This window comes from Ascaphus truei, chromosome 4, assembly GCF_040206685.1.
Source record: "Ascaphus truei isolate aAscTru1 chromosome 4, aAscTru1.hap1, whole genome shotgun sequence".
NCBI classification, from domain to species: Eukaryota; Metazoa; Chordata; class Amphibia; order Anura; family Ascaphidae; genus Ascaphus; species Ascaphus truei.
The window spans coordinates 731,527-746,183 of record NC_134486.1 but is presented as its reverse complement, the minus strand read 5'-3'; the positions used below and the strand labels follow the sequence as shown (position 1 = coordinate 746,183).

General features: G+C 44.0%; 1 protein-coding gene across 14 annotated transcripts in view; it reads left to right on the top strand.

Moving 5' to 3' along the window:
- Window positions 1-14,657, top strand: part of LOC142492487 (uncharacterized) — a 58,490-nt gene that overhangs the window by 17,396 nt on the left and 26,437 nt on the right. For 9 of the 14 annotated variants that reach the window (XM_075595133.1, XM_075595129.1, XM_075595128.1 and 6 more), the window contains one exon: window positions 8,322-8,390. In XM_075595133.1, the coding sequence (XP_075451248.1) occupies window positions 8,322-8,390 (69 nt within the window). Of the gene's footprint in view, window positions 1-8,321; window positions 8,391-10,316; window positions 10,391-10,627; window positions 10,992-14,657 lie in introns of all 14 variants that reach the window. The other 5 variants (XM_075595126.1, XM_075595123.1, XM_075595125.1 and 2 more) reach the window with 2 other exon arrangements.

Sequence of the window (14,657 nt, the reverse complement as noted above, 5' to 3'; positions counted from 1 at the left end):
AGGGAGGTTTTGTTCCTGTAAAGTACACCTAGTTTGGCATAGGTTTTGGATGTCAGGGTATCGATGTGCATCCCGAATGTTAAGTGGGAGTCAAACCATAAGCCCAGGTATTTAAAACTAGTAACAGGAGTTAGGGTGGTGTTAGCGATTGTTCTGATCTGGAGCTCAGTCACTGGAAGCTTTAAAAATTTAGTCTTGGTCCCAAATACCATTGTTACAGTCTTGTCAGTGTTTAAAAACAATTTGTTTTGGGAAATCCAGTTTTCGAGTCTGAAAAAGTCAGGCTGAAGTATGTGTTGAAGGTCAGAGAGGCTATGGCTGTGCACATATAGGATTGTGTCATCTGCATACATGTGCATTGAAGATCCCTGCCAAAGTTGTGGGAAGATCATTGATGAACACTGAGAAGAGTAGGGGCCCAGAACAGAGCCTTGCGGGACACCACAGATGCTTGTAACGATGACGCATTTAATAACACATTTTTATTGTGTGGATCCCAATTGAGCAGAACAAGTTGAGCAAAATAAACTGAGATTTATTCCCTTGATAGGCAAACACACGACAACTGCAGAATACACTTAATACTTACACTTACTGGTATAGGAACAGGGGATAATGTCCAGAAAGGTCCAAATCACCAGAAGATTGTCTTTTAAAATGTAGTCCTTTTGTAAGGGCTTAAATTGCCAGCCCAATCCTTCTGTGAGTAGTGAAAAGTCTTTTCTGGTTCTTTGGGGTTTGTTCCTGAATCCCCAGGGCTAACGAAATCCTGAAGCAGGGCTAGTTTCCTTGTTGCGATGTTTTCAACCCCTTGCGTTCTGGAATCGTAGCCGCTGTACTTAGATCTTATCCGCTTGAAGAAATCAGGTAACAACAGCAACAGCAACAACACAGGAATGAGGGTTACAGGCCTTTTTAAGGACAAGAGCCTGTGGAGGGTTACATTGGCCTCTTCCCATTGGCAAGGAATTATCTTCCTCCTATCAGAACCTGCCATGTCACGTGGGCAAATCCTACTGCCAGCCCAGGTAACTCTGAGCATGCTCAGTAAGCAGCTTGGTAGCACTGCTAAGTAAAAAGGGGCCAGTCATTTCTGGGGACGCAATGTCTAGAGTTTGGTCCCAAGGTGTGAAATATCTAGGATGAGTAACAGGATCTGCTACTCAGAAACATCCTGATTAAGTGACACTTTATGACTCTGGGGTCTTTAATCCCCCCCACACGTCCCTAGACGCATCGGCATCTCCCCAACAGGGGGCTCATGTATGCATAACATTTGTTCCTTAATGCATTACAAAGGCAGGCAGAAACAATTGCATCCTGCCTGTACATTTTAAAACTGCAACAGAAAGGCACTTCATCAAAAATATATGTTTCCCTTATGACAAAGTTATATATTTTATGTGTGTTCTTGGGGAGTTACACTGAGGCTGCACACCAAAAATCAGGGTGCTGGCTCACTCCGTTCCTAAATTAGCAGTCTTAATGGAACGGCTCCTGTTATTCAGCACTGCAGGTAGGGACAAGCCTGCAAAAAGGGGACAACAATGCATAGAGGGGAAAATGGTACATGGGAACAACATATGAAATTAACCCCTTCATCCCCAATACGAAATAGGGGTAACCAGCTGAGCACACTGCCTTTATTAATGCGCTGATTACCCCCATTTTCGCCACAGTGATATCCAGGGGGTTGGACTTAGAGCCTGAGATGGACACATGTTGGGATCTTCCTGATAGGTAGGACTGAAACCAGTTTAAAGCATGCTTCCCCATTCCAGAGCTTTGGAGTTTGTTAAGCAGGATAGCATGATCAACTGTGTCAAAAGCCTTTGAAAAATCTTGGAATATTGCACCAGTGAGTTGACCCCGTTCCATTTCACACTGGATTTCATTGCACACTTTTGGCAGGGTAGTTACGGTAGAGTGTTTGGGACAAAAGCCAGATTTGGAATTGGCTAGGGAAATTTGTCTTGGTATAGTAATCGCTTAATTGGGAGTGGACACATTTTTCCATGACTTTGGATAGGATTGGGAGAAGGGAGATTGGCCTGTAGTTTGAGACAGTGTTTTTGTCCCCACTTTTGAAGATTGGGACAACTCTGGCAGTTTTCCAGGACTTATCTTTGTTAAGGGGTATGGGCTACGATACCTCTTGACAAACTCCATTGATGAAATGCGTAGGGCTAAGGCAGTCCTGTTGCTGAATTTTATGAACTTACTGTTGTTACAAGACTTTGGCAGGCAACTTGTGATAACATTTGCCACTCCATTTTATCCTGAAATGCCCATTTTTACATGCTACATTGTAAGTAGGATTTGTATCGGCCATTAATGATACTACAAATACTTACTTCACCATATTCGGCTATTTTCTTTAATTTTTAGGTCTCATCCAGTCTCGGATATCTCACACACAACTTTCATTGCTGCATATCGCCCCTGCATGTGTTTATATACATTTGTCATATCATTTTTGCGCCTTTTTGTTTTTTCTCCTTCTATATTTCTGGTGTATGTACACCCGACACACTGTGGCAGCATTTATTGATTATTTTCATATTGTTTGGACTTACATCTGCGCACCTTATTATTCTCATATAATATGTGTGTGTTTATTTATTTTTGTTGCCTTTTTCACCGACCATAACTTAAAATGTGTATGGTAAACCTACCCAGCCTAGAAATATTTAAATGCAAGTATAAACCAACCTCATCCTGATGATACCTATCAAGGTTGAAACATGTCTGTGAGTGGTTTGTACTTGCTTTGCTAGTCCCATGCTGTGCATAAAAGCTGTGTGAACGGTGATGCATCAGCTTAAATGGGCTCCATGTGAATGGATATTCCAGGCAAAAGGTGACACGTGTGCTCATTTGCATGTCATTTCCCAGAATTCCTTGCTGCAGTGGGAGCACTGTATGCTAAGTGATAATGGTTGAAAGGCAGGGTTGCATACCTGTCTAAGACATATGGATGTGTGTATGTGTGTATGTGTGTATGTGTGTATGTGTGTATGTGTGTATGTGTGTATGTGTGTATGTGTGTATGTGTGTATGTATGTGTGTGAAGCATAAATCTACCAGTAACCTGGCCTCCCATCCAAACATGAGGTAGTAAGGGGAGAAGCTGGTGCCCTCGTTACGAGTACAGTTATATGCATGTACTAAATGGTGTACATGCTGATTCCACTTTCCCTTATCTATAGTCTCTAAAGTCCCCAACATATTTTAACAGTTACCTGTTGATCTTTCCAGTTGACGGTCCCTTTGTGGGTGATATCATATTGTCTGAGATTTTCTTATCCCACATAAAGACTGTTAAAGCTCTTTGATCTTTAGTGGGAAAAGCCTGGCTATAGCGAGTGAAATGGTTAGTGTCTGCTACAATATTTCTGGTGATCTTATGAGTGGCTCCAAAGACAAGAAGCCCATGCATACTAAGTCCAGGGGCCCATTGCTGGTGATTTTCATTAAAGAAGCCGCCTTCTTATGGCGAGACAAGTTTTACAGTAGCCTTCCATATCTCTGGCCATGTGAGGTCAATAGAACAAATCCCTCACTACTACAATTGTTTTATCAACTTCCAAGTATACATGCTTGTCATGGAGAGACCTCGGGATGATACTTGGCCGGGAGTACCAACTGTTTGGAGATCAGATGTTGGGACTTTTCGCAGACCCTGAATAACACTTCACTTTCAATATTATATGGGACCATTGTCACGTTAGAATTGGGATGTCTGGGTTTGTCTTTCTAACAGAAGAGACACAGATTCATTTTTTACGTAAAGCCGACCATTTCCCTTTCATCCCGGAGGCCAATCTTTGAGCTTAAATCAAATTCTACCGGTTTAACCGGTGTAGTTCAGTCATAGTCAGATTAGCAAATAGTTTATATACTGTGAGTATAGCAATTGGAGATATCCCCAACCTATCTCCCATCCTTTGAATATTGACAAAAGTCACCCCTCGAGGAGTGCCGGGATTTCCTTCCACCTGCCGTCTATTTGACTGGCATCTCTGGAAATCGGGTACAATGCATCAGCATTGAGGTTCTGTCTCCCAGGTCGATATTTCAAGCTAAAATTCAATGTATTATGAGCAGCTAACAATCTGTGTCCCATGGCATTCATCTTTGCCGAAGAGCGGGTGTAAGTATCGGTATGAACCACAAGCAGTGCCCCCGATAAGTAATTTATCAACACCGGCCCACTTTAGCACCAGAAATTCAAGCTTGTGGATTGGGTATTTTTTTTTTCAAATGTTGCAATTCCTCTGCTCACAAATACTACAGGTCACAGTCCTTTGGGGTGTTCTTGGTATAGCACTTGTCCTTCCAAACTAGCATCCACGTGAAGTATGTATTGGTGACACATGTCTTTATTTCATTAAATGCTTCGTCACATTCAGATGGCCACCTAGCTCCAAATGGTTCTGACGTCTTCAAATAGTCTTGTTTATTATAGCCCTTGCTCGCCCCACCCCCACCAGATGGAGGGTATCCTTTTGTCAATTGGGTCAAAGGCTGGACTATTCCGGAGTTGTTCGCACATTTTCCATAGTACAGGCATACCCCGGTTTAAGGACACTCACTTTAAGTACACTCGCGAGTAAGGACATAGCTCCCAATAGGCAAAAGGCAGCTCACGCATGCGCCTGCCAGCACGTCCAGAACAGCAATACCCGCTCCCTACCTGTACCGAAGCTGTGCGCAAGCGGTGAGACTTTAGAGCCTGTTACAAATGCGTTATTTACATCAGCTATGCACGTCTATGACGATTGCAGTACAGTACATGCATCGATAAGTGTAAAAAAGGCAGTGCTTCACTTTAAGTACATTTTCACTTTACATACATGCTCCGGTCCCATTGCGTACGTTAATGCGGGGTATGCCTGTACTCACAAAAATCCAGTAATGACCTTAGTTCGTATTGCTTTGGCCAAGATGTGATAGCCTCCAACTTTGATGGGTCTGTGGCAATTCCTTTTTCAGAGACAATAGGTACCAGAGGTTCTGTAGAACTGGCAGTTATCCACAACTTCAATCCACTTTCACTCAATCAATCGTTCTAATACCTTCATCAGGCAGGACTCATGTTCTTATGTTTTTCCAATGACGATAAATTTATCAAAGTCTACTAATCCATCCTGCAGGTTCATGTCCCCCACCACTCATTCCATCGGTCTCTGGAAAGTAGCCAGTGCTCCACACACTCCATGGGGCATGCGTTCGAACTGTTAGAACCCCAATGGGCAGGTGAAAGCAGTCTTCTCCTTATGGTGGCGTTTCATGGTGATTTTGAAAGTACCCAATCCAAAGGTCAAAGACTGAAAAGCACTTGATTCCTTTGAAACAGTCTAATGCATCTTCTATTTGGGGCATAGTGTACTGATTGTCAGTGGTTCTTTTATTCAGGGCATGGTAATCAATACACATCCATACAGCGCCACTTTTTTTATTTCTGGCCACCAAAATCGGGAACGTATAAGAATTCCTTGACTCATAGATTATACCTGAAGTCGGCAATTTTTGCATGTGCCGTCTTGCGCGTTCAATGTGGGGCGGTGCCAATCTTCTCGACCTTTCTCTAAATGGCTGGGAATTGTGTAAATGCATTTTGCTATCTTCTCTCTTGGCACTTTGGCTCCACTTTTCACTAATAATCCGCCTGGGTTACTTAGGGAATGGGTCCAATTCCACTTAGCCCCAAAACAGTACAATACAAACACCTAAGAAGGGACATGCATTCACACGAGGAACACGCAATAATACATGTACATGCATGTTTCCATGATGTGGGCCATATCTCCAGGGTGCAACCCCGAGATATCATCGCACCCCACGTCACACTAATGGAAAACCAAATTAGTAGTAATAGTCAGCATGGATTTATGAAGGATGGGTCATGCTAAACTGACCGTAATAGTTTCTTGTCTGGGTTAAGATGCATAGCCACAGACAGCCGAGGGTGGGGTTACTGGCTATGCATCTTAACCCAGGCTGTGCTCAAAGCTGTGAAATAAGCTTATAGGGGACAATGTTATATGGTTTTGAAGTAAAAGTTGGCACGGTGTGCTCATTTGCATGTCATTTCCCAGAATCCCTTGCTGCAGTGAAAGCACTGTGTGCTGGGTGATAATGGTGAAAGGCGGGGTTGCAGACCTGCCTAATATACAGTGTGTTATTTTTATGAACTGATCTAATAATCCTATGAGAACTAAGCAGTCTAATGATCTGCAGGATTTACCTTTTCAGTCTACTAGTCCACACAAGTTAACAAGTGCATTTTTGGAGGATCTTTTTGGATCATTTGTTTCTATTCCAATATTTCCTCCTTTGCACCATGGCTTAACACTGTTCATTTGTATTAGGTGTGCAGACAAGCACAATTATTGCATTAACAAATAATATCAAAAGGTAAAGAAACCCAAGCACACAAACCGTAATATATTTACAGGGTTGGTAAAAGAATATCAGACTAAAACAATAACTGCTACTCGGCAAGCACATAACAAAAATAATACATTGATATTGGGAGTGTTACAGCATCAAAGTAGGCTATGGGTGAAATGGCTTTAAGTCACGTACAGTATGTAATCACTATGGACAGCATCCCCTCGTATTTGCTAAAAACACATGGAAAGAGTATTGAGAAACAAAGGTTTCTGCTGTATATAGTGTATATTGCACCATAGGGATAAACAAGGGTCAGTACGTCCCCATCGTACACTAACACTTGCATGTACTAAGCTCCTCACCACAATCTTTATGTATTGATGATAGCGTAATTTATCATATATACACTAGATAATGACATGGCATAGGTCGCATAATGTAGCCAATAATGCATGAATGAGTGTGCATTATGTTCTTAATGTCATCGCTGATATTAAGTCTGCCTAGATATACATGATCATGAACTGAGTGGAAGTATGTACAGTATCTGTTACAATCCCTTAAAGGTCTAGAGCAAAAAGCTTGCTTACTGTATATAGACTTAGTGTTGGGGATCAATACTGTGTATCCAGAGAGTCATATAAGCCTGATTAGGCTACATTGAGAGTGTGGTATATCAATATAGATATAAGGAATGCCTTATCACATATCAATAATGGATATGTACGGCATCCTCATGGTCGTGACTAGTGAAGAGATGTACAAATAGATGGAAATCCGAAAGGTGTATACTAACACTGAAAATACGTGGACTCCCAGAGGCCTAGTGAGACATCACCAAGATTGACCTAAAGTCTAGTGGTTTGCTGCTTCTAATGTCGGATATCAATCATATAATACAAACATGAGGACCAAGCATAAGCCCATTCTTCCAAAGTGACAGAATCAGTCACACATGATGAGCTTATAGTCACGTAATGTTAACGGAATAGCATAATGTTTACCACTCATGAATATTCAGTCCCAATGGTTCATAACGACAATGTCCATGTTACAGATAACACCACAAATTGAGGCCTCTAGATGTCACTGTGTCCAATTGATATATCCATCGAGCCTCCCTTTTCAAACATATGTTGCTGGTATCTCCTCGCCTGGGTCATGGTATCTCCTCGCCTGCGTCATGGTATCTCCTCGCCTGGGTCATGGTATCTGATCAATGATCATATAAAGTAATGATCATTACATCTCAGCCCTAATTTCTCGCTATACACCTGCCCAACTGTTGCGTTCTCCTCAAGGATGTCTTCTCTCTACCCCTTTTGTATCTAAAACCCACCTGAAACCACCCTCACTGTCCCACACCTCTTTAATGTCCTTTTCCTCAGTATCCGACTTCCACCCTCAATATCTTCACTTTTTTGGACCTTTCTTTAAAGAAACTTCTTAATGAAGCATATGAGTAGCTCCGTGGCTGATACTTTAGACCTCATACATCGACCGTGACCCCTTGCCGACACACTTACCAGAACGCCCTCCTACTCTCTCTTGTCTCTTTACATTTTTCTACTTGCCACTTAGGTTATAAACTCTTCGGGGCAGGATCTCCCTTTCCTAATGTCTCATTTTATTTATGAAGCGCTTATGCCAATTATGTCCTGTATATTTTTCTGCTGTAAAGCGCTATGTACAGGGATGGTGCTGTATAAATTAAATATACTTATATTATAAAGTCAACTTGCTGCTGTATTTCTCAATCTTGCTTTTTTTAGCAACAGCTAGACGTGTAAGTGGGTCAACCTGCGAGGAATGTTTTATTTTACTCTAGAAACAAAATTGTCAAATATTGCACTGGGGTTTTTCTGTTCTCGTCTTAATGTTGCTAAGTCCCGATTCCTGTATTCTGTGCTTCTCTCTGACAGAAACTGACAGCAGCATATCCCAAAGAGAGGTGACAGAGGGGGACAACACATCTGGAAACCCCAGCACAGGTAAGTCACAGCTGGACAGAATACTCAGAGCCAAGTATCAGCGCAGAAGAGGAGGGGGTCTCCGCAGCAGATGCACTATAGCTGGTAGAATTAGCTGGATGGAGTATATATACAAAATATGGGTCAGACAGCACCACCCCAAAAATAAAATATAACAAGTAAATAGTGTTCTGTGCACTATATGACCAATATGAATCCCAGTTTCCTATAAAAATGATCAAATAGCAGAGAGGATGTGGTCTCCAGCACATGAAAGAAAGCGACCAACACTAGTCAATTAGAAAAATATATCTCGCTTTTTTTTTTTTTTTTTTTTTCAAACAAAAGGTTTTTTTAATTGGGTGTATGGTACAGGAATAAAATAGTCTAACAACATATTGTCCTACAGTTCTGTATCCACACCCCCCTCCTTTTTCATCAAGGTGAACCAACCCGACTCACAGGCAAGACTAGATTACAGACTCAACTGACAGACAAGACTACAGACAACGACAGTGGGGGGGGGGGGGGGAAGCCGCACGGGAGCACCAAACTCCTTGTCCTCTATGTAGCTCGCACCATCTTGGTGAAGCCCCCAGCATTAGGCCCTTGATCCTTGACTCTCTATCGGATAGTTCCTAGACCCGGTCAGCTTTACCTGTTCCCCTCCCACCTATAGTCTGTACCGGCACATCAGAGGAGAATGCATTTCGAGCTATCCGAGCAGCAGTATATTGGCGGCATCCACCCCTGAAATATCAGACTGGGCCAACCATGGCGACCAGACCTTTAGAAAGTATGCGCCGGTGTTGTTGACCAGACTCGTCAACTGCTCCATCCGGCAAACGTACCAGATTCTATTCCTAATTTTCGGGATCATGGGTAACTCTGGTTGCTTCCACAATGCTGCGATTTCGCACCTCAGGGCTGTTGCAAAATGTGCAATTAATTTGTGCTCCGATCTACTTAGCCCCTGGGTGCGCCTGCCTAACAGGAACAACCAGGGGTCCAAGAATTCTCTGTAGCCAATTTCTAATGTCCTCCAATATTGGGGCCACCTTGGCGCAACTCCACAGCATATGCAACAAGTCTGCCTGTTCTCCGCATTGTTTCGGGCACAATGGGGGGTAATCCTTGACAAACTTTGCCAATCTCATCGGGGGGAGGAACCACCGCATCAGGACCTTATATGCATTCTCCTTTAATGTAGTGCATATAGAGCTTTTTGCCGCTGCCAGCGCTATTATGTCCCAGTCTTCGTCCTCTAGTGTCTCCCCTAAGTCCTTCTCCCACTTAGTCCTATAACTGAGTTTAATGTCGTGGTCTTTTGCAGGACAGACCACCTCTCCGTAGATTCTAGAAGTAAGTCCCTTGGTGTCAGTCCCTCTTGAACAGAGCTGCTCAAAATTTGTTCGCTCGGGGCGTTTTGGTGTTTTAGTGTAGAACGCTCGTAGCTGGAGGTATCTAAAAAATTCAGCGTTTGGCATCTCTCTTTCTGATTTAATTTGCTCAAAGGATTTTATTGATTTCCTACCCTCCAGATGTAAGAGCCTCGTGAGGCCCTTCAGTTTCCAAATTGCAAGATCCTTTCTCAGCAGGCCCGGAGCGAAATCAGGGTTCCCCACAAACGGGGTTATTAAGGAGTGCCGCGTCGTGAGGGCACACCTATGCCTGGTAGCCTCCCAAACTGCCAACGAGTTGCCCGGTGCGGAGAGGGTCTTAAATACCTGTTTTGGCAGCCATATTAAGTCTTGTAATTCTACAGGGGCACAGCACTCTTTTTCTATTTCAACCCACCGTCTAAGGCTTGGGTGCATGTGCCATTGGGTAATTTGGGATAATTGGGCCGCTCTGAAATACGACAACAAGCAAGGTACCGCCAACCCTCCTCTTATAGTTGGTCTGATTGGCGTGCTAGTTTTAATGCGTGGCTTTTTGTTACCCCAGACAAACTTCACCATAGAGGACTGCAGACGGAGGATGTCAACCTTGGCCACTTTTACCTGGAGGGTCTGGAAAAGGTACAAGATTCTGCATAGAAGGTTCATTTTTAGGCTCTGGATCCTGCCGTTCCAGGAAATTCCATAGCCTGACCATCTCCTGAGATCCTCCTTCAGGGTCCTTATTAGTCTGGGGTAATTTGCTTTGTATAGGGCGCTATATTCTTTTGTAATGTTAACCCCTAGGTAGTTAATGTAGGAGGCTTGCCATTTGAAATTGAAATTTACATCGATTAATTTTTCTGTGACCTTTGGCAGGTGTAAGGATCCGTGCTGCGGGTATACCCGCTGCCAGCACCTCCTTACCTTTGGGCCATGCCGCCCAGGTTTCCCGGCGGCGTCCTTCGCCCCTTGCGGTCCCCTCCGCGGCTGCCCCCGCACTTCCGGGTTGCGCGTGTCACCCCTACGGGCGCGCGTGGACGCTGCTCTCTGGAACCCCTTGGATTTGGCTTTGGACTCTCTACCTTGCAGACCTCTACATCCCTTGGACATGGCTTACGGACAACTACTACGCTGCTCTCTCCACTCGTCGACCCAGGCTTATGGACAATCTACTATGCTGCTCTCTCCATCCCAGGACTCTTGGATTACGGACTTTACCTTCCACCGCTGGAGTTGGCAAGTACGGTACCTTTTCTATTATTGATACCTGGACCATCTACGCTACTTCCACACTCCGGCCGTGCCCCCGTTTACTATTAGGTGTGTGGTATTACTCCTTTCCACCTCAGTCCCGGTGTCTCGTCTGGCTTGTGGGCAGGCCGAGCTTTACAGCAGGTTTATGTTTAGGGCTTCTGACTTTGTCTGGTTGATTTTGAAACCAGAGATCTTATTAAATTCCCCTAACAGGCTAAAAACATTCGGCAGAGAGGTAAGGGGCTTTGATAATGTTAAGATAACATCATCTGCATACAGGGCCACCTTATGTGACTGCTCCTGGATTTGTTTCCCTGTTATGTCTGGGCTGAGGCGAATATGCGCCGCCAAGGGCTCAATGGACAATGCAAAAATAAGAGGGGACAGGGGACATCCCTTTCTGGTGCCACTCTTTATCTGGAATTCCTCCGACGGGAAGCCCTGGTGCCTAACCTTTGCTGTCGGTCACTGATAGAGAGCCAGAATTGCGCCCAACATTCTCCCCCCTATACCAAACTCCCCAAGCGTCTCTCTCAGGTAGGGCCACTCAATCCAATCAAACGCTTTCTCGGCGTCCAGACTTAGTGCCATAGACGGAATATTTTTCCTCTGTGCCAAATCGATTAAATCTATTATCCGTCTGGTGTTGTCTGCCGCCTGCCTCGTGCATATGAACCCTACCTGATCAGGGTGGACCAGCTTTGGCATAACCTTGTTGAGACGGTTAGCCAACAATTTGGAGAAGATTTTAGTGTCCGAAGTAATCAACGATATAGGTCTATAACTTTTGCAATCTGCTGGGTCCTTCCCTTGTTTATATATATCACTGAGATAGACGCCTGAAGCATCTGGCCAGGGATGGGGGCACCTGCTAAGAAGGAATTGAATAGATTTAGTAAATGAGGAGCTAGTCATTTCTGTAATTTTTTTATTTTATAGGTTGGAGAAGCCATCCGGGCCCGGGGCTTTGGATGGCTTCAGTGTCTTCATTACCTCTTTCAGCTACTCACATGTGAAGTCTTCCTGCAGCGCTTCCCTTTCCTCTCTGTTTAATCTAGGTCATTTTGCTCCCTTCAGGAATGTTTTTAGCTGTGCACGTCCCGCACTGGGAGACCTTCGCCCCATCATAAAGGGTCTCGTAGTAGGCTCTAAATTATTCCACAATTTGTTTGGGGTCAGAAGTGAGGTCACCTTTCTTTGTCCGAATTGTCTGGATGTGGAAATGATGAGCTTTATCTCTAAGTTTAGTGGCAAGCAGGGTATCTGGCTTGTTCGCTTTTTTGTAAAATTTCCGCTTGGACCAGGAGATCTCCTTCTCAGCTAGGGAGGCAAACAGTAGATTTAGCTTTGTTTTCGTATCAAGCCAAACCTTCAGAGTCTGTGCTTGCTTGTTATTTTTATGAAGGGCGGAAAGGACGGCCAATTCTGATTGTAGGATTTTAACCTTATTGTCCTTCTCCCTTTTACGTCTGCTCGCAATCCCTATGAGCTCACCTCTCAGTGTCGCCTTATGGGCCTCCCATAGGGTGGACTGTGAAGTCACACTGCCGGCATTCTCATGAAAATATTCCCTGATTCTATCCCCTACCCTCTGTTCAATCTCAGGGATTTTTATCAATAACTCATTGAGTTTCCAGGTCGCTCCTGGCCTGTCCAGCCTGAAGTCAGTGCACCGCAGCTCAATAGGTGCATGATCCGACCATGAAATATCATGGATTCCCGTGTGGGAGATCTGAGAAACCATTCTATTGGACACAAAGAGGTAATCTATCCTGCTGTATCTGTCGTGTGGATGTGAGTAGAAGGTGTACCCCCTTTCCCCTTGGTGTTGTTCCCTCCAAATATCTACAAGGTTGCTGGCCCTCAGCCCCTTGGGCCATGATGAACGAACATTCGGTCTTAAGTTGCTCCCTGGTGTACATCTGTCGAGTGTTGGGTCCAACGTCTGGTTAAAGTCCCCTCCTACCACTACAAGCCCTGAGCAAGCTTGCCTAGGATTGAGAAAAATTTGTCCAGGAAAACTTCCTAGGATTGAGAAAAATTTGTCCAGGAAGACTTCCGCTTGCTCACTAGGAGCATAAACATTTGCTAGTGTGATACTTTGGCCACAAATTTGCCCAACCACAATTAAGAACCGACCGTTTTTGTCTTTTTTTTAATAAGGTAACATTCAGCGGTATTCTGTTATGGATGAGGATAGCCACTCCTCTCTTTTCTTTTTCCTTGCTGAGGCTGAGAACCACATCCTGTATCTACTATCAATATATTTAGGGGAACTGGACTTATATACAAGACATTGCGTGCACAGTTAAAGAAAATATATATTATGAGCGTATGAAACAGTTACAGACCAGATTAAAGTGTGAGACAGCCTTAGATTTGAAAGAACTTAAGCTGGTGGTGGATATTAGAGTCTCTGGTAGGTTGTTCCAGTTTTGGGGTGCACGGAAGGAGAAGGAGGAACGTCCGGATACTTTGTTGAGTCTTGGGACCATGCATAGTCTTTTGGAGTCTGATCTCAGGTGATAGGTGCTGCATGTGGTAGGGTGAGGAGCTTGTTCAGGTAGCTGGGTAGCTTGCCCAGAAAGTATTTGAGGGTGAGACAGGAAAGGTGAACTTTGCGCCTAGACTCTAGTGATGACCAATCTAGTTCTTAGAGCTAGTGAACTTACTGGCCCTAGTAACCTTCATATGAAGCGATTACCTAGAGGTAGGTGTTTGGAACGATAGTGATTGCCATATATGTAATGCCACAGTAAATGAGTACTAATTGGTGCACCGGAATTACAAGACCTATCACTGTGCTGCTATATACTGCAGTCAGATAGAGGTATGATTGTATTAATATACAATTGTTGGTAGGTGTACACACAAGTTTTTTGCTAACGCCAACTGGGATAGGATGTGCATGTGCATGAGTATAGAGAATAGACCATAAATATATCACGTGTGAACCGTGGATCTGAATAATGCAGATCCTCAGTTGACACTAGTACTCAGGTGAATTTACTGATAGAAGTGAAGACACTGCTTAGACTCCTAATTGAACAGGTTAGGAGTTGCTGCTAAGTGCTGCACCTTTTAGGACCAGTGAACAGGTTAATAGTTTAAAACCTTTGCCTAATTGGTGCTGCGCTACTCCATATATGGTGTGAAACTGGCACTCCAGATATAAATTGCTGGATTGGGGTACTGTAGGCTATTGAGGTAAAATCCTATCTTTAAATATAATGATCGGATATTAGCAGGATAGTACTCCCTTATATATGAATACATTGTATTTTGCCAGATATATAATTCGTTCCCTGGTTGTGACTCGTAGGACCATCAGGTCTGTATAGAGCCCTTATTTGTGCTGCAGCAGAGCCACGCTGACTTCCTCTGATCGCATGGAGTCAGCGTCTGTGAACGAGGGCTCTGCGCGTGCACGTGACTGCGTGGTGCTGACGCGCGCGTTTCGCGGGTATGCTTTTTCAAGGCCAAGTATTCGTTTATAGTCAGTTAAGTCCATCCGCCGCTTCTGAGGACTGTTAAAGCCCTTCACATTGTGGGATAATATTCCAAAGTCCTTACCCATTTGTGAAGATTAATAACTGCGCTTGTCCGCGAGCTACCTGATCAATTAGGGCTATCACGTGAGAGGACCTCTCAG